Source organism: Scleropages formosus, chromosome 3 (assembly GCF_900964775.1).
Source record: "Scleropages formosus chromosome 3, fSclFor1.1, whole genome shotgun sequence".
Lineage (NCBI taxonomy): Eukaryota > Metazoa > Chordata > Actinopteri > Osteoglossiformes > Osteoglossidae > Scleropages > Scleropages formosus.
In genome coordinates this window covers 11,182,515-11,209,138 of record NC_041808.1, presented here as the reverse complement: position 1 = coordinate 11,209,138, position 26,624 = coordinate 11,182,515, and the positions used below count along the sequence as shown (strand labels likewise).

The 26,624-nt window shown below is 41.3% G+C and overlaps 6 protein-coding genes across 8 annotated transcripts; 2 read left to right on the top strand and 4 right to left on the bottom strand.

Moving 5' to 3' along the window:
- Nucleotides 1-636: 636 nt before the first annotated feature.
- LOC108935021 (uncharacterized) lies at nucleotides 637-1,525 on the bottom strand. The gene has a single exon (XM_018753271.1). It carries the CDS (start codon nucleotides 1,523-1,525, stop codon nucleotides 758-760), a length of 768 nt encoding a protein of 255 aa, XP_018608787.1. The 3' UTR covers nucleotides 637-757.
- A 1,343-nt stretch (nucleotides 1,526-2,868) lies between these two features.
- yipf1 (Yip1 domain family, member 1) lies at nucleotides 2,869-7,790 on the bottom strand. 2 transcript variants are annotated; one of them, XM_018753286.2, is made up of 10 exons: nucleotides 7,714-7,790; nucleotides 7,302-7,380; nucleotides 6,998-7,167; nucleotides 6,821-6,901; nucleotides 6,610-6,697; nucleotides 4,903-5,019; nucleotides 4,480-4,646; nucleotides 3,984-4,166; nucleotides 3,767-3,863; nucleotides 2,869-3,407 (listed from the first exon to the last, which is right to left on the bottom strand). In XM_018753286.2, exons 2-9 carry the CDS (start codon nucleotides 7,333-7,335, stop codon nucleotides 3,768-3,770), a joined length of 936 nt encoding a protein of 311 aa, XP_018608802.1. In that variant the 5' UTR covers nucleotides 7,336-7,380; nucleotides 7,714-7,790; the 3' UTR covers nucleotides 2,869-3,407; nucleotide 3,767. The 2 variants fall into 2 exon arrangements, with proteins under 2 accessions (XP_018608802.1, XP_018608803.1); XM_018753287.2 differs by having other exon boundaries at nucleotides 7,302-7,347; nucleotides 7,714-7,764.
- Nucleotides 7,791-9,140: 1,350 nt separating this feature from the next.
- Nucleotides 9,141-13,378, top strand: lrrc42 (leucine rich repeat containing 42). 2 transcript variants are annotated; one of them, XM_018753756.2, is made up of 7 exons: nucleotides 9,143-9,955; nucleotides 10,595-10,726; nucleotides 11,010-11,128; nucleotides 11,236-11,321; nucleotides 11,427-11,540; nucleotides 11,867-11,951; nucleotides 12,056-13,378. In XM_018753756.2, exons 1-7 carry the CDS (start codon nucleotides 9,471-9,473, stop codon nucleotides 12,334-12,336), a joined length of 1,302 nt encoding a protein of 433 aa, XP_018609272.1. In that variant the 5' UTR covers nucleotides 9,143-9,470; the 3' UTR covers nucleotides 12,337-13,378. The 2 variants fall into 2 exon arrangements, with proteins under 2 accessions (XP_018609271.1, XP_018609272.1); XM_018753755.2 differs by having other exon boundaries at nucleotides 9,141-9,955; nucleotides 11,236-11,540.
- A 136-nt stretch (nucleotides 13,379-13,514) lies between these two features.
- On the bottom strand, nucleotides 13,515-17,538 carry tmem59 (transmembrane protein 59). The gene is made up of 8 exons (XM_018753757.2): nucleotides 17,252-17,538; nucleotides 17,036-17,141; nucleotides 16,693-16,787; nucleotides 16,186-16,338; nucleotides 15,585-15,660; nucleotides 15,321-15,429; nucleotides 14,542-14,659; nucleotides 13,515-14,218 (listed from the first exon to the last, which is right to left on the bottom strand). The coding sequence occupies exons 1-8, from the start codon at nucleotides 17,402-17,404 to the stop codon at nucleotides 14,069-14,071; spliced, it is 960 nt and encodes a 319-aa protein (XP_018609273.1). The 5' UTR covers nucleotides 17,405-17,538; the 3' UTR covers nucleotides 13,515-14,068.
- A 416-nt stretch (nucleotides 17,539-17,954) lies between these two features.
- tceanc2 (transcription elongation factor A (SII) N-terminal and central domain containing 2) lies at nucleotides 17,955-20,604 on the top strand. Its single transcript, XM_018753759.2, has 4 exons — nucleotides 17,955-18,352; nucleotides 18,436-18,577; nucleotides 19,491-19,684; nucleotides 20,341-20,604. Exons 1-4 carry the CDS (start codon nucleotides 18,257-18,259, stop codon nucleotides 20,527-20,529), a joined length of 621 nt encoding a protein of 206 aa, XP_018609275.1. The 5' UTR covers nucleotides 17,955-18,256; the 3' UTR covers nucleotides 20,530-20,604.
- A 520-nt stretch (nucleotides 20,605-21,124) lies between these two features.
- Nucleotides 21,125-24,839, bottom strand: cdcp2 (CUB domain containing protein 2). The gene is made up of 6 exons (XM_018753754.2): nucleotides 24,773-24,839; nucleotides 23,503-23,850; nucleotides 23,011-23,352; nucleotides 22,389-22,742; nucleotides 21,877-22,055; nucleotides 21,125-21,433 (listed from the first exon to the last, which is right to left on the bottom strand). The coding sequence occupies exons 1-6, from the start codon at nucleotides 24,837-24,839 to the stop codon at nucleotides 21,125-21,127; spliced, it is 1,599 nt and encodes a 532-aa protein (XP_018609270.1).
- Between the last annotated feature and the right edge of the window lie 1,785 nt (nucleotides 24,840-26,624).

Sequence of the window (26,624 nt, the reverse complement as noted above, 5' to 3'; positions counted from 1 at the left end):
ATGAAGAAAAAACGTATACCAAACTGAAATATCAAAAGTAACTGATGTAGGTTTCTTTATCGTTATTAAATAAAAATTCTATACAGTTTTTACACAATTAAATCTCCTGGTGTAATTAAGAAAAAAAAACAGAAATGCGTTTCGGTCTATCCATATGTTTATAACAAATACTATTAATAAATAATCGTCAGAAACAATTAAAAAATGCTAAATGCGCAATTAATCATTTATATAGATCTTGAAGATGAATAAGTCGAATGCACCAATTTCAGCAGTCAATATTTAACTCACGACACGAGTGTAAATTGTCATTGACGCGGAACAATTTTAGATACAAATACAACAATGTTATAATATTTCAAAAATAGTTAAAATATTTTTTCTGACTGGCATCAGAGTGACCATCTCGTAACCATCGACGGCGCTGGGAAAATGTCTTAAATAAACCATAATGGAAGCCAGTGTGCAAAATAATGGATTCATGATGATTCTATCACGTTTTTCCCCGCAAGTGACTTGGTTAAAACAGAGACGGTCTTGTCCACATAGCCCCCTGCGCTCAGCTATCTTTAAATAGATATAATAATACACACACACGCTTACAACACAAGGTGACACAGTAATAGTTTTGCAGTTTATTCCTTGAGTTACATTTAGTTAAAAACAGTCCGGGGGTGTTGTGACACTGACACAGTGCCTTTTCCATGAGCTAAACTGTGCAAAAAAGACTACTACTTCTTTGTATTTTAACTTCCAGTCAGTTTTGCAGAGGCTTGTGTTCGTACTGTGTCAGGGACGTCTTGTCTCGATAGATACCATTCTGTAGAGAGTTATTAATGCCAAGCTTGTCTAAAGTTGACTTGTTCCTCTCACTTTCCCGCCGATACGGTTTGAGTTCGAACGCGGTGGGCGGTAACTTGTAGGCGGCGCCGATGGACATGTCGGTCTGCACGGCTTTGTGCGCAACAACGGGCCGCGTCCCGGGTCTCTGCGAGATGGACGGGAGGAAGAGCTGCTCCCTCTGCACCCTCTTGTCCTCCCAGAGCTTCAGCAGCCTCCGCTGATTGTTGGTCATGTCCTTCAGATTCTGCTGCAACGACTGCATCTGCTCCTCCACAATGGCTTTTGACGTAATCGTGTTCGCGAGCTGAGACGCGAGCTCGTCGATCCTCACACTCAGCTTGCCGTTTTTCTCAGTTAAGGAGCTGCACTGGTGCTCTTTCTCCTGCAGGTCGTTGACGATGTCCTTTGTGGTCTTGCCCTGGAACTTTGGACTCGACTCCAAACCCAAGTCCGTGCGAAGGCTCTTCACCATCCTCCTCAGCTCCTTGTTGTCCAAAGACACGTGCCTGAGTTTCTGTCTTAGCGCCTCAGTGGACCTCAGCCTGGACTCATACTGCTTCAGTTTCTCTCTGAGCTGAGTTTCTCTCTGTACCGCATCATCTCTTTCTTTCCTGCATTTCTCCAGAAGTTTTAAAGTGTCAAACTTTGACATTTTCTCCACGTTACCTGTTGATGTGGCCATGATGCTTTCTCAGCGAAGATGCGCTCACATGAAAACACCTGCAAAGAGCTGATTTCGGGTTCCCAGTCGAAATGCGTGGGCCGTTCCCCGATGCAAAGTAATCTTTGATCGAAAGCGTACCCTACGTCGATCGGATAAATCCGGTGGTGCACCCAGTAATCCAAAGGTTAACTCTTCTTTCCAAAATTCACATAGTACATGTCTTTTATAAGCAGGACGTATGGCACTGACAAGAAGCGTTATCAAGTGGACAACCAATACCTGTGTAACTCTAAGCTAAGGCTAGAATAACCATTAATTAGGGCGAACCACATCACCGAGTTTCAAGTGACAATTTGTCTATTTTGTTAATTTGTCCATCCTTTATTTTAGATCACGCACTGTGAAGAACTGGAGATGCTAGCCCTAGCCAGTACTCTTAATTTGCCTACTTAAACGTGTTGAAACTGAACGGTTTAATCAGTTTTCCTGTCGTCAGCATGCTACACATAATACTTTCCGTTGAACCAGATCAGGCTAGCAGTACATCACTGATACCAAAGATCTGCTGTACACATCTTAATACTAAATGCCAGACTGATACAACTAATGGACAAAGTCTTCTGTGAGAAAAATAAAACCATGTCTAGTTGTCTGGTTGCAGTGCAATTACTTGAATCCATATTGATTACATAGTTTTGTGTAAATATTTTATCAAATTGTACAGCTATATACCATCTTACAGCATCAATATCGAGACCATATAACAAAAGTGCTGCTTCCTCAGAGGAAGTCTCTTGTTACTCGGGCCAAAGGATAAACTTCATGTTTTGCATCATTTGCATATTTTCTGCTCCAATTAAAACAATAAAGTCCAATCAATATCCTTAATTCCTTGCAAAAACCCATATTATCATTATTTACACACACACTATCCAAAACCACTTGTCCTGAGTGGGGTTGCAGCGAACCAGAGCCTAACCCAGCGACACAGGGCGCAGGGCAGGAGAGAGAGGGGATGCACCCAGGACAGGACGCCAGTCCATTGCAAAGCACCCCAAGCAGGACTCAAATACCAGACCCACCAGAGAGCAGGCCCTGGCCAAACCCGCTGCGCCACCGCACCCCCTCCATTACTATTTAGTTCATGTATTAGTGGCAATCAGCTGCATAAATTTGCCTTCATCTTTCACCACAGGTTCTACCATTGTTACATTTTGAATTTTAACTTTTATATTTAAAAACAGATTTGTCTTGAACCCAGTCAACATTATTAATAAATTGTACAGAGTTCCATCATACAGAAAGCATTACTTTATTAAACACAATGGAAACAACCTTCTTACATAAATAATATGCTGGAAACTTGCTCTGAAACAGAAGTAACTTTTAAACTCCCATTAGGGAAACTGATTTTTTCGGATATAAAAATAGACCCACATAATTAAAAAAAACCTGTAGCAGACTGTGAGAGCAGCTAGTAAACCTCAAAGTTTAATTTTAATTAAATAATATTGAGAGTATAAAATAAATATATCAATCAAAGCCTCTGTGAAAGTAAATGATAGGAATAGTGAAATGTAACATAAGAAAGTAGCAAAGGAAAGGGTCTATTCTGAGTTCATCCAGTTTTAATAACATGGATTTTCTTTTTTGTAGAATACATTACCGTCACATTTTATTTGACACCCTATGTAATATAGTTTATTATATTTCATTAAGGCAGTTTAAAATCATATTAGTGGATAAAATGTACATGTTAACAATCTTCCCTTCCTGAATCAGAGAGCAGAACTCAATGGTTCACGGTTTGTTAAACCAGTCTTGCTGTGGTAACTTCTAAAGACCCATTGTCTTCATCAGCACTTCCATCTGACTCCTTCTAATAAGGTAACAGGAGAACCTGATTTTAAAAAGAAATAACCCTTAGTTTGTGAAGGGGAAACCATGTTCAGGAAGTCAGTGTCAAGAGTTAAATTACATATTGTGTTTCACAATATAGCCAAATGTTCTGACTGAATACTTTGTAAAATCTACTCTTCAAAATATTAATAATATAACAATAGCCAGTAGATTTGTAACAAAAAGGACCAAAAATGTAACCTACTGTTAATTATTAAATGAAAATGCAATTAAATTTAACAGGTAAAAATATCAGACAATCAATAATTGTTCAAAAAAGTTAAAAAGAACCGGTGTTGGTTATCTAAAACAATGTTTTTTTTTTTTTTTTAGAAAAGCAGTTTTCTTCTAGACGCTCACCTCAAGAAGCCTTTGCTGTTGGCAAGGTTTTATTCCCTGTCAAGGAGGCTACAGTTTCAGGTGTCTGTGTGGTGTCTTGTGCATCAAAGAAATACTCCTGTGGAAATTCAGACAAGTGACTCAGATCAGTTCGGAACTATTTACGATTGCATTGAGAGTTACATAATATATTACCATCACCTACGTTTATTCACATCTTACAGTATTAAATCTTTACCTTACAACCAACTGCAAGCAGTACGTGAAAAGCAACAATAGTTGACATGGTTGCAATGGCAATTCTGTGGTGGTCATCTCGAACAGCAGGCCAAAATGTTAACACAAGGACAGATCCAGAGAGACACATGGCAACTACAATGGAGATCCATCGCACTGGCTCATTGGGAATAATCCACAAAACCTGCAATCCACAGTACAGGGTGAGACCTTTATTTTACCTTATTACTTTGTTGTAAATTGCTTAAAAATAGATTTGTAATTAAGGGTATCAATATTACAGTACCGAGAAACCATGTTTCTGTAAGATTATAAAATAAATAAGACATTGTAAAATCTACTGTGTAGTTTTCCTCAGACTCAAATCAACTACAGCTCAAGGCCCTCCCAAAATATTTCTTCACTTATATCGTATGGTACAGCTGGTATGAATAATACTCAATCATAGAGAAAAAAAGCATATTTCACAGCTTTGAAAAGCGGGAAAAAGCTCTTACCGCAGCAGGGATATACACGAAAAGGGAATAGCCGTAAACACAAACAATCTCCAGAAAGGAATACGACACAATGTTCATGACCTTAGTATTCCGCCACAGGAGGAACCCCCACAGTGCAAGTGGAACAAGCCAAGCATAGCTATAGATAGCTGTAGCAGCTATAGTTACTGGAGAAGATAAAATCAACAGACATGGCATTAATATACATAAAATAGTTATATCCCAGTTAGAAGATTTAGTGTTACACTGCAACTGCCTACATAAACTTCAGTTAATTGCCTGCTCCCTTAATATTTTTAGCAATCTAAAACCTAAATCCCATTTTTGAAGTCATTTCTAAATATTTTCAAAGCTTTAAATAAAAATACATGGTGACTCCAAAAAACAGATTAGTAATTACGGTTCTGAATATTTATAACTGACCTTTGTGGAACTCAGGCACATAGTGTTTGGAAGGTTTGCCAAAGTGGGCAAGAAATTTTGAGATATTTCCACTTATGGCAATGGCAAACACCAGTGTGGCACAAATCCAGAATGGTCCTGGAAGAACAAAATATAATTAAACAAAATTAAAGGCTGATATTTATCTTTGTTATTTTTATGTTTAAAAATATATACATTTGTTAGTGAAAAATTTCACATTTTTCATCCCAGTTACAGGGAATTATAAATAATGTGACAATTAGTTGAAATAGGCATATAGCTTTTCCAAAAATAATTATAGTTTCAACATAGCACACCTAAAGACTGTGAGGTTATCATACTGACAGGGACGTAGCTACATGGTGGCCACTGCCACTGCTGACTGAAGCTCAGCCACCCCTCTGGCCACCCCTGTTGTGCAAAGCACTCTGACCACACTGATAGGTGACTTTTTTCGCCGCTCAAACCTGTAGGACACACATAATGTGCGGCGCTATTAGGCTGAAGAGCTGTGAACCGCCCGCACGACACAAACCTTAGTGTGTAGGAGGGAGGAGTAGGAGCGGTAAAATTCAATTTTTGGAGTAGCGTTACTCCAGCCAAGTCCAGCGCAAGTGAGCAACGCAAGAGGATACGGTAATCAGGAGAGTAAAATCAGTGTTGTTTACCTACATTTCACTACTATTTCGTGGCAGTTAGTTAAACTTGAGGAACTGTGATGTTTCATCATGAAAAAATGTTACCTTACCATTAGCATTAATAATATTGCATAACGTAGCTAATGTTAGCTAAAGTTAATGCAGCTGCTAGCTCATTTTTAAAAATAGTGTTACCACATCATACCCTTACATTATGAGTCTGTCAGTGTTTTTTATAAGTAGCTATTCAATTTAATAATAATAAAAGTGTTTCTTGACAGATGTGTTTGTCTAAACTGAAGAGAGCATGATGAAAAGGAAAGCAGGGGAAGACAGGAAGATACTTTCCTTTTTTACAAACTGAGGACTAGTAGCAGTAAAACTAAAAATGAGAAAGAGAGAGGCAGGGGAAATGAATGCTACAGAGAGGGAAGAAGAAGTAGGGAAAATGTGTGCTGCTAAGAGAGACAAGGAGGAAGCAGAGATACAGTCCGAGAGGGAGCTTGTGTGGAGAAGCTCTACAGAGACAACACACGTCAGACCAGAATCAGAGATGAGCAAAAACACTCATGTAGTCAGTCATTGCCCACCAGGTATGTAGGTTACATCAATTGTATCTGCAAACATAAAAAAATAATTTCCAATGCCCAATTTGCATCATTAGCATCTAAATATACAAATAATATAGAATAAGGATCGTATTAAAATATATTATACTGTTGTTACAGACATTTCTAAATACTGCCACTGTAATTTCTTGTGTAATTTGTAATTTATAGAAATTATACAATTTGAATTTATAGAGTTTCTGTCTGTAGAATTTGCTTTTGGTACAGCATGTCACAGTCAGTTGTGATTTTTTTTTTTTGGCCATCCCGATGAAATCACCGGGTCTTACTTGGCCACCCCGGAAAAAAGTTCTGGCTACGCCCCTGCATACTGACAACCTTGCATTATAAATTTAAACAAATTATCACTTCAGGTCAGTTTTTGTTACACACAAAACTTAGACAATGACACAACACTAATCACAATATCTTGTTATACTCTTATAATTTAGTTTTGTTACCATAAAGATCTGGGTTGCTCCGGATGTAAAGTCGAACAAAGTTTTTTCCAGGCCATGGTACAATTGACCCCTTAATTCTATCCAGTACCTGATGAGATAATAATATTATGATAAAAAAAACACAGATTAATGGCTCAATCACAAGTTATGATTATATTCTAACTGATAATGCATGTTATGGAAAGAAATGTACAATTGCAAATAAAACTACCTGATTTGTGTCTACATCAAAAAACGTTTGATAATATTCAAAAGTCCAAAAAGGGGCACTTTTCTTCTGACCAACCAGCAGCTAGAAGAAGATCACAGAATCTGTCAGAAGCCATTCATACATACTGCACCAATTAACACAACTTTAATAATAAATTCTCAATGTCCATGTAACAACCTCTGTTTTGTCTGAGTCTCCATTCCCCAGAAGGTCATCGTCATCCTCTTTCTGCGTTGCCCCAGTAACTCGCCTCTGTTTTTTGGGTTTGTTGTTGGGATTCTCAATACTGATAGCTGTGGCTTCCCTACTACTGGCTGCCAGCAGGTTGAGGTTCTCAGCATCAAATTCTAAAATAAAAGAATTTATTAAAGAACAACTGTTTCTTATAAGTATATGAATAATCAAATATAAATAAAGTATCACGTATAAGAACAAAAAATGTTGAATTTTGTTGACGTTTTTTGGCATGGGTTTCACTCACCTGGAAAATCATGCAGATCATCCGCTGATGCCATGATTATTTATCTCTGAATCCACCAGTAGAGAATACAGAGCAATAACTAAACAACAAAAAACGAGCAAGTCGTAAAGTTTGCAATCAAGAAGAGTTCATATCCTGCCTTTATATTTCGTTGTTATTGTGGTTTTTGTGCATTGTCGCTACACACAAAAGCTACATACATAAAACTAACACTTAGAATGTGTAACGTCACCATGCCGGACACAACACAAAATCATGAGCACATCGACATCGCTGCCTGTTGTTGTTGATACTATAGACACACATAATGTATTATTTTCATTTATACAGTTAGACAGACAGGGAAAAAAATGCATGTGTTGTTTATAAATCTTCCAAGACATTTTCAAAAAGTTTTTATTGGTAACTGTACCTTGTTACATTTCACAGACTAACGTTCACGCAGTCGACAACAAACGGAGATACTTCCGCTTGCGTCATCGTGACGTCACCGAGTTTTGTTTGGCAAGGGAGGTTGCTGAGTTTTGTGTGTCATATGCAAGAAAAAGGCAAAAATTATTCTCTTTCAGGGGGGTGCGGTGGCGCAGTGGGTTGGACCGGGTCCTGCTCTCTGGTGGGTCTGGGGTTCGAGTCCCGCTTGGGGTGCCTTGCGGCGGTCTGGCGTCCCGTCCTGGGTGTGTCCCCTCCCCCTCCGGCCCTACGCCCTGTGTTGCCGGGTAGGCTCCGGTTCCCCGCAACCCCGTCTGGGACAAGCGGTTCAGAAAATGTGTGTGTATGTGTGTGTATTCTCTTTCAAACTTTCAGATGATAGTTTCCAACAGAATATAAGAAGTACCATGGTGCCAGTGTCATAGCATGAAATAACTTACTATATAATTTGCAACTGCAATTAGAATATGTTTAAAATATGAATTTTATTAACGAAGTTGCTGTGTAGTTTCCTTCGGGATCCATAAAGTTTCTATCTATCTATCTATCTATCTATCTAAGAAATTGGGTAGTTAAAAGACATTTGATTTGAATAATTCATGGGCTTATAGTCTTATAGCATACACACACATCATTTGAAACCGCTTGTCCCATGCGGAGTCGCGGGAAGCCGGAGCCTTGCCCGGCAGCACAGGGCGTAGGGCTGGAGGGGTAGGGGGAACACCCAGGACGGGACGCCAGTCCGTCGCAAGACACCCAAGCGGGACTCGAACCCCAGACCCAGCGGAAAGCAAGACCCGGTCCAACCCGCTGCGCCCCCCCCCCCCTGCATATTTTATAAAATTCTAATTTGTTATTTATGCATTACATAATACGCGATGCAATGAATGTAAACTTTGAATTCTCTATCAGTATCACTAATTCTACACGAACACATAATTTATTTAGGAATGTTAAATAAATATTATTCTGTACAGCAGCCAGGCAATTCTCTAAGTCTATGGGTGGGACTGCAAATCATCATGTTATTCTCATCAGTCATGTTTTCCGGTGATTTTCAGAAGAATACGCCGTTCTGACCCCATTTTGCGACCTCAGCAGCATACGTCACGTGAAAAATGAAACTATTTGCATTCGTAAAGAAATTCATCTATCAGCACTTTCACTGCCCTAACAAGACATGCGTGTCGAAAGCGAGCTTTGTGTCACCAAAATACATCCGGAGTACTTCAATGAGCAAGCTGAAACAACTGTTCCTACAAAATCATTATGTGCTATACTAAAAAACTGGTAGATACGTATCGCTCTATATCAAAAATTAAATTGCACACTGTTTAGTTGCATTTAATTGCTAGTGTTCACTATGTTATTTAAACTACCTTCCTATGCTTTCAGGTTATTTGGAGCTGGTTGCACTCCGGTATGTAATTCACAGCGGACTCATTATGAAGAACGGGACTTGTGGGAGTCCTTGTAGGCAAACTGTAGCTCGACTGCTTTACTCCTCCTCTATATACTCAGTTTTCTGCCTATTTTTTCAAGGTATTTGCTTGTAGTAAAAGATAGTGCCACCTTTTTTTTTTCTTGCTGACCAGACCTAGCTAACTTTAATCGTCCGCTGGGTGAAAGTTGGAATGGCTAGTTAACCAGTCAGTGTGTGTTTACAACAATCAATGACTCTGACGTACTGCGGTTATAAAGTTACCTTGCTTGGCTTATGTAGTAGAGGAAGTGGCCGAGATGCTTTCCCGCGAAGACGCCGCGAGTGACAACGGCACCGTATTTATTCGGGAGAATGGTGAGCTCCGCTGTGTAAACGAGCCCACTAGTAGACCTGTAGCCGGAGACGGTCAGTACGAACGGACGAAACGATGCCGGCTGTTCGACAGGAGCTTCTCTGTGAAGCTGTGCATGGAGAACGTGTGTGACGCGCAGTCGTCGGGCGGCGCGCGCAGACTGGAGCACTTCGTGTTCACGTACACGAAGGAGGGCAGCCTGCGCTACTCGGCCAAGTCGCTCTTCAGCATGTGCCTGCTGTTCATCGCCGACAACGTGCAGCACGTCGATTCCCTGCTCGGCTTCCCCGAACAGATGGCCGAGCGCCTCTTCACAGCCGCGGAGGAGAAGCGCAAGTTCTCGCACGGCGACACTGGCTTGAAGGCTTTGCAGATCTTCACCGAAGCCTACGGGGACCTGGTGCTTAAATCGTTGTGTTTAAGGAATAGGTAGGTAGGCAGGTGACAGTGCAGCCTCCATCCATCCATCCCATCCCATCCATCATAGTCATAACCACCCCACTGTCATCATCATCATATGCATATGGTTCATGGTGGAAAGAAGCAAACTAACTCTACTTTAGAATCACGTGTCTGCAAGTCTCTTTCTGCTAATGTAATACACACATTGTATTTTCTATGCCAATTTGGAGAAAAGTGTTTGCTAAATGAATAAATGTAAAAGTCATTACATTTACTCATTTAGCTGATGCTTTTCTCCAGAGGAGCTTACAATGTTTAACTTACAGTTATCACAAGCTTACACCTATTTATACAGCTTGGTAATTTCGCTGGAGCAGTTTTTAGGGTAAGTACCTTGCTCAAGGGTACAGCCGGAAGTGGGGATTGAACCTGCGACCTTTAGATCTAAAGGCAGTAGGTCTCACCACTATGGTGCCAGCTGCCCCACCGTTATTATGGTGGTCCAGAGCCTGTCCCACAAACATCGTGTGTGAGGCAGCGTACACCCTGGACAGGATGCCGGTCCATCACAGAGCAATCACACCCACACATTCGCGCACACAGCACGGTTTGGAGTCACCAGTACACCTGAGAAATGTACCCTTTTGATCACTGTATTTCTTTAAGGTTTCTGCTGGTGTCAGAGAAGCTGGAGGAGATTAAAATGTTCCGCAGTCTCCAGACTTTGGACTTGTTTGGTTGTAAATTGGGAGACAGTCATGAGATTCTTTCACACCTTACTTCAGAGGCCATGTCCAGGTATGGAACAGAAATGCATGATAGAGAAACGGCTAGAATTGTTTCGGAAGAGTATGTTTAAATCACAAACCACAGAATAGATGAGTGTTTTTTGAGTGAGATAAAATGTTACACATTCTCAAAATAGTGATAGATTGTAATTCCATTTGATATTAATTTTCTTGTATAATTATCACCGATCTCCGATGTTATTTAGTTGGGGAAGAGTGAGTCGGACATAGTCGTCTAAACTACATCCAAATAATTTATGTTGGGTTTCTCTGTTCATTTCTCCATCTTACAGCCTGACACAGTTATATTTAGGCGATAACTGCCTTTCGGACAGTGGCCTTAGAAAGCTCACCGCGCCGGTCAGAGTAATGAGGAGAGGACTTGGAAACCTACAGCTCCTGGACTTGTCTTGTAAATTCTTTTTATTTACATCCATTTTCCTAATGAATATTTAGTCAAATCTGTTTAGATGACTTCCGTTTTGTTAGGTCAAGCTGAATTGTATAATCCCCTCTCAGATAACCCTATCAGTGAGGAGACGGTTAGATATCTGTCGTGCTTCTCAAATCTACGAGGGCTGGACATCTCGGGAACTAAAGTGGAGGTGATACCGCCGGAGAGTTATCAACTCAATGCTTCTGAAGAATATAGAATAAAATCAGTTCTTTGTGAGGACAGGTCCATTTTAATGTTTTACTCTCCATTTCAGCTTGGTGAACTTGTGCATCAGATACTTCATGACACAATGGGATTTGTTTTCTCTGAAACTCCAATGAAGGATTTCTGTCATTCATCTTGTAAAACACAGGGCTGGGCAGAGCAGGTATTGACAGTTTGAATATTTTGCATTTTACCACATAATGCATGCTTGGTTTTTGAATGTCAAATCCAGAAATTTTAGACTAACCTTTTCAGTGTTATTGAAAATGTGACAAAACTCCATCCAACACTAATTTCATAAAATAAGTTTCTCAAATTTGATAAAGATGTAGTTTTTTTTTAACCATTAATTTGACATTGTTGTAAACCCCAACACCATTTACTCTTACATCAGTGTTAAACATAACAGATGTAAAATGATGTGGTTTTTACCAAACAGCTAAATTACAAAACAAGAATTTTAATATGCTCTAATAATTATTTTTTCAGGTTGTTAATCAGTGGGAAGTTTATATGTCCGAGTTATCAAAGCCAAAGAAGGGTCTTCAATCAAGGACAGATGCACTTCGCTTTTGTAAGTCTGTTGCAGTAGTGGCACATTTTCATGTCAGGTAAATCTGTTCAGTTCTATATCATTTGCATTTTCATACATATTTATTCCCTCAATCTTTTTTGAAGATGGAAGAAAGTTTTTCCATGAAAAACGTGAAGTGCCCCCATTGAATAGCAAGATCAGTGATGGCACAAACAAGAGGATTCAGTTTTACAAACCTATTCCTAATGGCCAAACGCAGCCCTCAGCAGATACCAAACATCTTACAGTTACAGTGTCACACAAAAAAAGGAAAAGAAGCTTGGGCTCCAGGCAGAAGGACTTTGCTGATTCAGACTGCAGTGGAAAGCACCAGTCAGTCCTTCCACTCACTGCAGAAGATTGGGATCTACTGAACAGTTACTGAGAAAGGCAGAATGGATACAGGAGCACAGATAAACAGTGAATGTCAGAGAAACCATACATGTTATCTACCAGGGCAGAAGAGATGATGAGGATGAGCTTCTGATTATATTTCAGATGAACTCTTTGGTGTAAGAAACTTTAGAGCACATTATTCTTGTGTAGTTTTCTCACTTTTTTTACTAAACCAGTGTTATATTTACTTTGAAGTGTGAATAATATTGAAATGTGTATTTATAATTAAAGTTTTTAAATGTTTTGTAATAGCTTTATATAATACTATATTATAGTCCATAAAGAAAGCAGTGGAATTATAAGGCTTAACCATTACTCAAAAACATAACTCTCCACGGCACACTCACTACTTGAAGTAAAGACTAAAGTAAAAGAGATGACCCCTAAAAACCTATTATGAACCAGCACTCCTCTGCAATTCCTCAGATATGTCAGGAAACACAGGTGTTGTGCTGCTACTGGTGCGCAGGCCTATCACCCTGGGCTGCACAGCATGCAGTCTGCATGTGTGTAAAAGGAGAGTAGCAAAATAATCTGCCAAGGATGGATTGCTTGACTGAACCTGTAGCATTTTGCCTACAAAGTCATTTCCTCTACTTTTTTCTCTATTCATTAAAATGACTAGCAGGGGAGCTAGCCACTAATTCTTTGAGGTTTACATAAATGCCAAAATGTCAGCATTGTATTTTTGAGTTACATGTAGCATTACACTGCAAAAATCACACCAATGATGTAATTTGGTGAGGCAGAAAATTGTTATGAACAGATCTTGTTGGATCTTATTTCGTCCCAGTTATTGTTCCTTCTATGCATTCACTATTCATCACTTTGCCATGGAGAAAAGCAGGAAGCAGAAGTCCTTGCTGCAATAATGTCACATGGTTACTACAGCAGCCATCACAGACGTGCCCAGTAAAGTAAATAGTGTTGTTCCCTGTTAAATGCATTGCCTGCCTGGATGGAAATCAAGTACCATGTTTAAATTTGATCAGAAGACCAGATCAGGCCTTTTAAAAAAGTATAACTTTTGTCATTTTTGCCACTTATTATTGAGGAATTAAAATGTTCCCTGATATCCAAAACAATCCAAATAATTAGATCCAATGCCAAATTTTAACCATTTTAATGAATACAAATACAAGAAAAGTTACAAACCCCTATGGTAACCTAAAATAAACAGGAAAGCGTACGTGCCCACGTTATTTCAAGTTTCTAATATAGTTAAAACTGGGCCATTTGTAAAATAAGGGAAAAACAGGAGCAATGTAATCACTCATTATCAGGATTAGAACAAACATTACATTAATCCATAGTCAAATCCCAATACAATTGTTTAATCACTGCAAACATAAACCCAAAACTGTTTTTCAATTTTCCAATATAGAAAAAGGTTCCACATAATTAATCTACAACAGCACTTCACTATATATTAAATGGGCCAGAAAGACACCATAGAAAAGGGACACAAAGTCTGGGATCATTTCCATAGTGTTGTGCAACAAGACTGCAAATGTACTGTACAAAATAAAGCCTTATCATCCCCTTTGCATACCTGTCTAACAGAAAAGGTGGGGTAAATGTCTGAAAAGTACTGAAAGCAATTACCTTTGCAGTGAGGAAGATGAATTCTTCATACCTCTCAACTCTTTGCACTTCAAACTCTAGAAATCTAAGACCAAAGAGTAAGACTATAACCACCCGCATCTCCTACTCATTCATGTCTAAATATTGGACTGGCCCAGGTTGACTTTTGATGGCAGTGGGCCAGCCTCCTCTTCAGCTGCTGAGCTGATCACTACCAGCGAAGATGGAGGATAAGGAATCAGCTTCTGGTCTTTCATGTACTCCATGTCTCCATATATGCTTAATTTCTGCAACAAAAGATACATTGTTAGTAGGTTCACCTTTGTGTTTATCCAACACAGTTTAGAAGGTCCCCAGATTATGTTCAGATTCATGTATTTTCTAAATATCCAAAGAACTTTTTAACCCGTGACGTATGAAAGACAGTTATGGGGACATGGAGGTGGTAAAATTAAGAAGAAAATGAGCACAGACGAGTTTACCAAAATCATTTTTTAATTTGTACAGCATGAGCCTGTTTGGGCAGAATGCCTTGATTTTGTGTTGTGCAAATTAATAATTGAATTCCGTAAGCTTCTTCTGATAACTTTGACAAGGAGATAACACTCACCTCTACAGGTACATACTGGTCCATGGCCGTTGCCACTGTAGCACAGCAAATCCAGATTAGCACCAAGGCAGAGAGGACAAGGGTAGTGGTCAGGATCCATCCTGGCAACCAGGGGTTCCTGCAGAGGTTAAAAAGCAAAAACCAAGTGACATAGATCATTTAAGAATTTAATAAAAAAAAAAAAAACATCAGACTGAAAATGCACATAACCCTTCACATATAAAGAACTACTAAATGATCAACATTTTATAAACCACTTGAAAAGACAACAGGGGCAAAGTAAGTGCTCACTATCAATGTACTGCTGTGTTGCACTGCCAAATCTGCAAGTTTACAGGTGTAAAGATGATTCCAAATAATACATACCCATCCCCCACAACATCAAAATATTATCCACAGCTAATCTCATTTTCACAGATGTCAGCCATCTTGTGCGTAAACTGAAAATTCTGATCTGGATGACAACCTCTGGCAGCACACAGGTTTTGTAAAAATCTGAACAGACCTCTCAGCAGTTATGTCAGGAGACCCACATAAAATGTCAACCTGCCAGCCTCCTCTAATCCCATTAAGAGAAGGCTCTAATTAACATGTTACTTGCAAGATGTTTAGAAATGCCAAATTCACAATTGCTATACATAGCCAAGTTAAAGGAAACCTGCCTAAGTATGGTCTTAAATAAGCAGGACAGTACATCTACGAGTACCTGAAGGCAAGAGATACCCGACACCTACATGTAACTTACACCTTGTTGTAGAAGCACAAATCTCAAAACTGACCTTGACAAGCAACTGAAGAGACTGTAGTCATCAGAATCATCTCGGTCCATCGATATATCCCTATCACGCTCCTGGATGAAGGGCCTCTGGTAGTCTTTATAAATAGGGTCTGTTTACAACACCAACATAACTGTTTATAACATGATAAAAAAAATCAAAGCATAATGAACACCACTCACACAGGAAAAAGCCGATGGCAAAATTGCTGATAATTGAACTTGCAAGGCAAAAACAAAGAAACACCTTATATGTGGCCAGACTTACATAAACCCTCTGGGTGATCCTTCATCTCCTCTTTCTGCAGCACAAACTGTGGGATGAACTGGATCTGTGGTTCAGTCTACAGGTTGAAAAATGAAGACCTTTTTGGTGTTATTCCTGTACAAAACATTTCCATTCAAAGACACATTCAGAAAGTTTTGGCAAATACACTGGCAATGTTGTACTTCGCCAAGTGAACAAAATTTTTTACTTAAATTACTTCTTGAGCTAATACATGCATTTCCAAATGCCTACTGCAACTGGTAATTCTGCAGGAATGTGAGGATTTCTGCCCTTCTAGATGATGTAAAGGTTTGTCCAACAATCTTAAGTGTGATGCTGAAAGGAAAACAATGACTTATTTCATTGCAAAAACACACACACTGAAACCGCTTGTCCCAGGTGGGGTCGCGGTGAGCCGGAGCCTAACCCAGCAACACAGGGCGCAAGGCTGGAAGGGGAGGGGACACGGCCAGGACGGGACGCCAGTCCGCCACAAGGCACCCCAACGGAGAGCATACCCTGGCCAAACCTGCTGCGCCACCGTGCCCCCCTCTCAATGCAAAACAGGTATATCATTAAACATTTCCATTTTCGGTGCTACCTGGAATACCACAACTTTTCCATCATCTGCCTGGAGGTAGAATGTCCAGGAGGAGGAGATGAAGTTATGGGCAGAGCTCATTACATCATCCCAGAATCCTCGCACAAGGGTCAAAGGGTAAAGCAGGTGAATCCTGGGCATCATGGCCAGCAGCTGGAACACCAACAAAGGGCATTTTTTTTTTTTTTTTTTTTAAAAAAACCTTGTTAAACAGAGCCTCAGCAATAAAAAAAAAAGCCATTCCTTTAGTTATGCATCAAATAAGCTTTCAATCACAAAAGCCTAATGTCCAAGATAGTTTAAAAACATTTCAGTCTTTCCAACACATGAAAATGGAAGTGATGATCTTTAAATAGGCACTTTATCTAAAGTACAATTAAAAAAAAAAAAGTGCTATTGGCATTCTACTTTGCTAGAAGTATCCTGCGCCATTGGCTTTGCTTAGTTAATCATCAGTCAGGAACTGTTGAATAAGAGCTGAACTGAGGAGAGACGGTGCTGCTCTACCTGCTCCTGCCTCTCCTCTGCAAATGGCAGCTGGTTTTGACAGCCCAGATTGCAGGCATACTGTTCGTCTGTCTGAACGTAGGCCTCGAGGCAGGCTGAAGGAGAGCAAAATGCAGCTATTAGAAAAACCAGACTTCCGGCTGTGGAAGATGAAACCTTACAGCTTACCCAGAAAATAAGGGCAAGAGCTCTTCCCATGTATTGTGTTCCCCCTCATTATTTTGCAACAACATAACTGCACATTAAATCCTTGTACAAACAACCGTTGGAATAGGAAATAGAAATCGGTGATGACTTTTGCTTGCTGACAGTTTTTACTTTATTAAAGCGGCGAGGAAAGTACCGGAGTCGCACTCAGACTTGGTCTGGTTCAGGTCTTCTCCTTCTCCCACAAACTGGCAGATGGAGAAAAGGCGACACCCTCGTTGACAGGCGTACAGCTCCTCCTCCTGCACAAAAACAAACAGCTTAAAATATGGTTGAGAAGAGCACGGGCAAACCGCGTAATTCCGCACAGGCAAGTGCCCGCGACATGGCGGCGGGGTTACGCGGTACCGACCCGAGGGTAGGTGTGCAGGCTGTAGGTCAGCTGGCATGTTTTATGGCATGAGGCCGTGCTCCCCAGAACACCGTCGAACACGTCCGCAGAAGCCACGGCGCAGAGCAGCAAAAACGAACCCGCCGCGCAAACCCGGAATTCGCAGCCCTTCATATTTGTATCGGGCTCTTTTTGTTTTGTGTGGGGTTTTTTTTTTTTTCTCCCCCTCTCTCTCGTTTGCAAAGTCAAAACAAACGCGCCTCGCTTCTCCTTGCAGAACCTCTGCTTCCTCGTTCTTGTTACTTACGGCGTCTCGCGAGATTTCTAATCGAAACGAGATTCCTGCATATGGGCCAGTTGAAACGGATGTTAGAGGTGCAAGATGACGCGACATTTTAAAAGATTTTTTTTTTTTTTTTTTTTAATTATCTTACTTAAGTTACAAAACGACTCATAAATGACTGGCGTACAGGTTTTCCTTACATTTTACTTTCGCATACTTCCTGAAAATTTAAAACTACTATTTTGTATCCAGTTAACCCAACTAGCGAGATTACAAGAAACTAAGTGACTTAGATAACGAAATTGCCATAAACTGACACATTAAGTTAACTATAATAAATATAATTCAGCTATAATTATACCATACGTTACATTTAACGTATATAAACTATATTTCATGGTATACTATATGTTCTTTTGTAAACAAAAAACACGTTCATAACATCATACCTCTGTGTTTTTCGTTTTAAAACATGTAGTGACGTCATACCATAGTATCAGTTTTGAGCCAAAATGGCTTCCATAGCTCATGGTATATGTGGTTCTTAAAGTCTTCCGTACCGGCTTCGCTCTGGTATTTGACGTCGTTGAGGGAGTATATTCAGAGAAGCTTTTTTTTTTTTAAAAAAAAAATAAACTGCTTTGAAAAATTGCTACATGATAAGTTCCAATGAATGAGGCACCCTCTTACTTGTAAACAGAATGGAAAGCTGCAGATGGTGACACAACCCGAGCTCGACGATCATGGACAAATTTGTTGTAAAGCTACCAGGGGAGCCCAAGAAAGAGATCAATCCTGCAGAGAAAACGTACAGACAGGCCACAATCGAGTCATTACGGGTACGTGTTTTCTAATTATAATAACAGTTATTTGACAGAGTAATGCAGAATTTAAATGCTAAGACTAAAAACTGTGATTGCAGAGAGTGGTGGTGATAGAGGACATCGAGAGGTACAAGTCTATGCTGGAATTACCTGGACAGACTGAGGAAACCATGCTGATGGCTCTCACGGAACTCCGCAAAAAAATCCCGTCAAAACAAGTGCTCAGGTCCACTAAAATAGGTACGACTTGACGCTCCCCTTAATGCTCTCCCAGATGTCACAGTTATAATCAGCGTGGTATGAAAAAGCATCATATACCTGAGACAGCAGGTGGCGTAGCGGTTAACGCTCTCACCTTGCAGTTGGAAGGACCTGGATTTGAGTCCCCACCTTGTGGTGTTAGGAGCATCCTGGTGCATTTGGGAATACCTGAGTGACCCGGGAAGCCCGCATTTGAACAAATGTACCTGCCTGATGGCCTGAGTTCTGGATCCAGATCTCCAAGCAGTCCTTGGAAAGAGAATATTTACTCTGGGAACCCATCCTGTTCGACCCAGGAACCAACAGTAGCTCACTAGCCCCACTGGACCAGCCGAGACCAGGACTGCTGTCTCCTGTCTTGACCATTGTGCTGATTTTTTTGGAATGGGTACATGTACGTAGGTACTCATATTAGAATTTCCAGCAAGGGTGGGCAGCCACTGGCACTTGAACCCCTAGAGGTCTATTTTTCTTCCCTTCTCCATAACTAGGAGTTTTTTTTTCTTTTCCTCTTAGTTGCCAACTAGCTTACTTGTCCAACTTTGCAATACAATATTGCTGTTTGTGTAACAGTCCTGTTTATGTCTATTGTTCAGCAGTCTGCGTCACTGCTGAGATGACAGCTCTGAAAAAAATTTATTGAATTGAATGGTACCCTGGAGTGAGGAAATTTTGCTAAATTGATGCTTTAACAATTACCCAGCTGTATAAATACGTGAATAATTTTAAGTAGCTTGGTGTACAAACCAAACAAATTGTTTTGGAAAAGTTGTCAGCAAAATAAAGAATCATAGTGAAAAAAATCAGTTAAATGATGGTGTTTTATTTTTCCATATGTTATGCCATACTTTTTAATGTGAACCGATAGCAATGAATCTGTCTCGACTTGCAGGACACACAGTTAATAAACTGCGCAAGCATGGCGATCCTGAGGTGAGCGCTCTAGCGAATGAGGTGTATACCCAGTGGAGAACCTTCATTGAGGAGAATGCCAACAAGCCCTCCATAGAGGTCCGGTGTGACTCTCAAACGCAGAGCCTGAGAAACAATGCCAGGAAACTACTTGCAGATGCCATGGGACTAGAGGTAACCTTTTCATAACCTCAGTAAAGCCACAGCACACACCATTAATTCACTCATTATCAGTAGCTGTTTGTGTATTGCTAGGTTGTGGTGGTCTGGACCCTATCCCAGGAACATGGGGTTGGAGCCTAGGAAATGTGGCACTAATGCTACCTGCTGCAACTGGCAGTATATGTTTGCCTCTGTGGCTTGACTATTTCTTATGACATTAAGGTTTAACACCAAATACATTTATATTTACTTATTTACATAATGCTTTCTTCTAAAGCAACTTAAAATGTCATTACTTTCAGTGATTTAGCCATTTATACAGCTGGATAATTTATGCTGAAACAATATATGGTGAGTACTTTGCTTAGTGGTAATACAGCTGAACATGGGATTCAAACCTGGGCCTTTCTAGTGCAAAGGGGCAGTGCTAACAACTGTGCTTCTGGCTGCTCTTGGTTAAGGTATACTTCAGCATCATTTGCTCTAGGAAAGCTGAAACAGGATCCTTTGAACCTTCCTGTTTTTCTAATGTAATGGCCTTCATTACTCATAAGCATAGCTGCTAAAGAAAGATCTTTTTTCCACGGGGAGGATGGAAAGGTTATTTATGCTGGACTGCAATGGGGTCATATTTATTATGATGAATTTGTTTTTCTTTCATCCTACAGGCAGGTCACGCCCTCATCGAGAACATTGAGAGAGAGGTCTTCCATCAGTCCTCCCGCCTTGTTAGTGGCTCGTATCGGCGAACTGTCAGGGCACTCGTCTTTTGCTTGAAACACAAGCCTGATGTCTGCGCACAGGTGAAGGACAGCAAGATGCCAGTGAACCAGCTTGTTACCAAACACAAAAAGTAAGCTGAGGCCTTGAATCTCACTTACTTTCCAGTCACATTGATATGGACAGGAACAACAATTTTAAATGACCTCATCTTTCCATCAGTGATTTTTGTAATTTTGCTTTTATTGAAAAAATAAATATTGTTTTCTGGTGTGATTTGTCTTTCCAGCATTACACTGGTCCTTCAGTTTCCTCTGAAAAACCATTGAAAACAATAAAACATTAATACAGATTTGAAGATAGGCCCAGAACAATTTACACTGAAATAGCGTTTTACCTGGAAAAAGAATTATATGGAAAGAGGGCAATTTATTATACTTTTCTGTTTTGTCTCCAACAATGAACAGTGCCAGACAACTGGAAGACTGAGATTCTGAAACAATTACGTTTAGATAACTGAAACCTATGGAAAAAAATTGTGCTTCAGTGTGATCCAATTAAGTTTGAAGTTCATCTGTAATAATGTGTGTTTTCAGTATGTGATTACTCATTGAAGAGCATTCAGTTTTACACCCAGATCATTTTGGTTTTTTATTTACAAAAAACAATTACACCCATTTTGGATTTTTAACCAGTGTAGCAGTTCTCATGTCCTTAAGTGGTGTATGTATGCTAAAGCAACACCAGCCACACAATGGCTATCACCATGAGGACAATGGCCAGCACACAGATGCTGATGAAGACAATGTCACTGGTTTCAGGGGGCTCTACAATTTCTTCCAGCCCGTCCCCACTGTTGGCCTCCTCCAAGCGTCGGGCCAGCTCATTCAGCCGGTTGCGTTCCTCCACAGAGACGATGCTCAGAGAAGCCACCTTCCGCTGGGCATCACATTGCACCTCGTACTCCTGCACGTTCTGCTGCTTGCTGTCCGAAAGGTCGATGTAAAGGGTGTTGAGCAGGACTGTGATGTTCCTACGCTTCTACAAGGATAAAATTGCTCTTAGACATAGTTGCTTGCACTCCATAGCTGTTGGATGGGGTGACACAATCTCGAGAGGCTTGAAAAATGCTCCTCTATAACCTTTGAAAAGCCCTTCTAAATGTAAAAGTGGAGAGATCATGTGGGTGTGTAGTGGTTTTTACCTGTCTGGCTCTGAAAAATATGGCCGTGAAGTGGCCATACACACACCGACTGAAACCGCTTATCCCAAGCAGAGTTGTGGCAAACCAGACCCTAACCCGGCAATGCAGGGCATAAGGCTGGAGGGGGGAGGGGACACACCCAGGATGGGATGCCATTCCGTCACAAGGCACCCCAAGCAGGACTCATACTCCAGACCCACCCAAAAGCAGGCACAGGCACAGGCCAAGCCCACTGTGCCACCACACCCCTACTATTGGCCATATAGACAATCTCATTTACCTGGTTGGCAGTGCCACAGTTCACAAATCGAGCCAGGATCTTATATTCAGTGGCAGTCATCTGGGCTGAGCAGGATGGGTTCCCAAGGTAAATGTTCTCTCGATCCAAGTTTGGCAGAGACTGCTTGGAGATCTGGATTTGGAACTCAGTCCTTGTGCAGCTGACATTGATGGGCACCACTTGAACCCAAAAGAATGCATAGGTGTTATACTATAGCAATGAAAAAATACTCAGTACTAGTTCATATTTATATTTACATGAACTTGTACTTATCTGTGGACTCACAGTTAAGGGTAATGAAGACTAATAAACATTAACTGAAGAGTGAGTAAAATACTGACTTTATATTGATTTTATATTAGAGGTTTACTGAAATAACACAGATGTGCTTGTGATTGTTTGAAGGAAATTAGCCATATACAATAAAGGTAACACAAGTGAGAGCATCAAGTCAGTATAGCTTTGTAGGGCATCATGACTTCAGCAGTACCAAGCCCTGTATGGACACCTACCCCCTACATAGGAAGCGCTAAAGCCTTTAAAAGCTGAGTTTCGGTCACTGCTGAGGATGACCAGCAGCTTGTTGCCCTTGGAGAGCAGGGATGGGGGCTGCTCCGAGCTGCACCAGCTCCCCAGCAAGGGGTCTGTCTTGCTGCCCCCATCGTGCACGACAACCGAGTCATAGTCACACTCATCTGTCAAGCTGTTTCTGTCCTCCAGCTCCATGCTATTGAAGTATAACTTGATCCTATACCCAGCTGCCAAGGTGATCATCCAGTGGCAATTGATGTTATTGGGGTAGATGCTGGGATAGTGAGGACTGGTAAAGTTCCCTCTGATAGCTGTGAGGACCTGCTGGCATTCTCCTGGAGCAATAAAAAAACAGGGCACAGTGGTGTGAAAATGCCGTTCTGTTACTGGCTGAAAAATACTGATGTGAACAAACAGTATCTGGACTGAGAGTCCTGATGTAGAAGCAGAATTCAGACTTGTGTTCTTTGACTGGAAGGCAATGGTTGTAAGTACTATACCACCTGCTGCCCCACTGTTGACCTAATCTATCCCCAAATATGTACATTATTACTTTGAATAAGAAACATTTTCATTGCCATTGTTTCTTGTGGTCTATTTTACCTGAGTAGTAGTAAGCCTTAAATCCCCTTCCTCCAATGTTGAAGTCTGACCTGAAGACCACCAGAAGCTGGTTGGAGGTGGTGACAGTGTCAGGTGGGAGATCATTACCACAATAGTTCCCCAGGTGTCTGTGGGTGACAGTAGGCCCATCAAAGAGGGCTACAAAGTCAAAGTTGCAACCTTCATTGTTCTCCAGCTGGAAGTCCAGGAAAACCAGGGTGACCACAGTGAGATTGGACACGTGTATGGCCCAAGAGCAGTCTGCATTGTTGCTGTACTCAGTGGGGTAGCCTGGGCTGGATATGATTCCTGAGAGGCCAGTGAGGACTCCGCCACACATGTCTGAGGAGAGGAAGGCAAAGTCCAGATCATAAAAGAGTGTAGGTCTCATGCTACAACCCAGAAAGGCATGCAGCTTCTCCCCTGCTACAATGGCTACAAAGCTGACCATCTGGTCTCCCTAACCTGTTTGTTGGTCACGTGCTGGATTACCTTTCCTGTACCCTACGGAGAAGCCTCTGTGAGCCACATGGCGATCGGAGCGGAAGATGATGGACATGACGTTCCAGGACGATGTGAACTGTGGGGGTGAGATGTCCCCACAGAACTTCCCAAGCAGGTTGCCCTCATCTTCAGAAATGCCATTGTAGATCTTGATATAGTCGTAGGCGCAGTCAGTGTGGAATTCCAGCTCAAAGTGGTAGAAGGTCAGGAGGACAGAGGAGCCCTCAGACACCACGATCAGCCAGGAGCACTCAGTGTCATAAGGGTACAAGCCTGGGAAGTTGGGGCTGGTCACGTTTCCCATGGGAGCGGAGAGGATACCCCCACATTTAACCCCTCGGGAGATGAGAGAGCTGTTGCAGGACTTTGGCATCGTGCACATATGAATAAGCTTTAAAAATGAAACCTGGAAATTTACATATCTTTGAAATGTTGAGTGAGAAAATGAAAAAGCATTTATCGTTAACAGAGATACCTATACATTCTGATTTCCACCTGGTAATGGAAATTTAAACGTAAAACCTCTACGACAACTATATACATCAATATAGAAAATATTCTATCTGCACATAATCTATTCACACTTCTCAGTGCTTGTTTTTGAGCACAGAGCAACATGATTACATATAGCATTTAAAAAATGCAATTTAAAATATTTTCATGCATCCTCTAAAATGCGTCAGTAAATAATGCATGTCTTGAGGACTGAAGTTGGTCAATAAGGAGAGGATGCATAGGCGCCGATGAGCTGGCGCACTTTGACCAAGGGCATTGTTTTCAAAAAATTGACCCTAATTGTTTCCACACTCCCAAAAGAGGCAATTACATGTAAAACACGGCACTCATTATCTCAGACAGTTCCTTAACGCTCATGGTCACAGTTTGTCAAACTGTCCCATATGTGACCAGCTGAAATCTCACACCATTGTGCAACTCTCTCTCCTCTCCTTGATGAAATAAAATATCACCCATAATTTTAATGTTTTTCCTATTACACAAAGGGGAAACATTTCAGGTTTTGTTGACCAAAAACTAAGTATGATGTATGTGTGACTGTTTCATATAACAATAAAACCTTATCTCCAAAAGTCTGCATTGCATTAAATGTTCCACTTCCATATGGTTTAAAGTTATTTATTTGACATGGCAAAATTGGCATGCAGCTGAAACCCACAAAATAGGAATTTCTGACATTAAAATCAAAATTCCAAATATTCATCCATGCACTTACTGTATAGGATAATGATCTTCGGCTTACCTTTTTTGGACACTGTCCTGCCAAAGACATAGAGTAGATAAAAGAGAATAATGATTCTAAAAGCCATTATGCTGTTGGTCTTTGTCAGCCTTCAAACACAATGGCCAGGGTGCTAGAGGGGGAATGACAAGGGTAATGTCAATGTCTATGGAACTGCGATGGGGCCCAAGGGAAGGTGGGGAGGGGAGTGTAGTGAATTTAATAGAACGCTGAATAATTGAACCCTGACTTGAATGAGGAATCCGATAGGCTGGCCCTCGTCTCCTTCGCTAAATTTTAATGGGCGGATCGAATGCCTGCGCGTTTTACACGTGTGCAGCCCGCTTGTCAGGACACTGTTTGGAAAGAAGGTATCAATGTTTCATAGTTGTGACAATTGCTGACATCCTCTGTACTGCGGAGCAGATAAAAGAGCCAGCGCTCAGTCTGTCCTGGGCACGAGAATGGGGGGGTTGGGGGGATTGGGGGGGTGTGATCATGGCTTGTGCTAGTTTAGGGTCAGCTGTCATGAGAAGAAGGCAGCAGCTCAGCTGCACTGAAATACTGAATATGTTTGCCTGCTCCGGTGGGTCTGGGGTTCAAGTCCCGCTTGGGGTGCCTTGCGGCGGACTGGCGTCCCGTCCTGGGTGTGTCCCCTTCCCCCTCCGGCCTTACGCCCTGTGTTGCCGGGTAGGCTCCGGTTCCCCGTGACCCCATAAGGGACAAGCGGTTCTGAAAATGTGTGTGTGTGTGTGTGTGTTTGCCTGGTTTTGCAAGGAGCCACAGTGGCTGACAGAGGGCAGAATTATAATTGTTATTAAATTTTATTTAGATTTACACCTTTGCTCAAGTTAATTGCAGGGTTAAGGTATCTACTTTAGAATGATGCACCAATTTATACTGCACGGTATTCTTACTGTATTAATTCAGGGTAAATGGCTTCATGAAGGGTCCTATAAGAGGAACAGAATTTGAACCAGGAACCCACACACACTGGCTGAAGCTGCTGCAAGCCAGAGCCTAACCTGGCAATGCAGGGCATAAGGCTGGAGGGGGAGGGGACACCAGTCCATCAGAAAGCATCCCAGGCAGGACTCAAACCCCAGACCCACCAGAGGGCAGGACCCGGCCAAACCCGCTGTGCCACCGCACCCCCCTCGAACCAGGAAGCTTCAGGTTGAAAACTAACAGCACTAATCATAACAGCACCCAGTGCTCCAAAGCACTGTTTCATCATCAGTATCAAGTAGGATTATATCACTATCGCCCAAAAACAAGGGGAATTATGCATTATTTTTGTTAATGTGTTGCTGAGGAAATCCAGTGTAATTTAAAATGTTACCTGTGTATAGGAATACAGCTGGATATTTTACTACAGCGGTTCTTTTTACGTATCAAAAATAAGAGTCTTGGAGCATCGACTGATAACCTTCAACCTGTGACCTTCACAGCAACGCTACTAAGGAAAAAATACAAGAATAATGAAAACCACTACACACTGTAATTTCACAAGTATCCTATACAATTGCCAAATTCCTGAGATGCCTTGGTACTCCAGCCGTGAGATGGATAACTTTCCTTCTACTGCAAAACTATCTTTGGAGTGGGGGGGGGGGGGGGGGGTCACACTGCTGGACAGTTAACGTTTGCGAAGATTCCAGCATCACACCCACAAATGCCTGTGGTCAGCACTGCGGGGGTGTGTGTTAAAGGTACCTGTGTGAAATAAATGAACGGAAAAGAGCACACCTGTTCGATCCCTAAGCTTAAACACAGATAGATAGATAGATAGATAGATAGATAGATAGATAGATAGATAGATAGGCTACCTGTGCGCAGGAGTTCACGCGTGGCTGCCAGGTGCCAGCCAGAT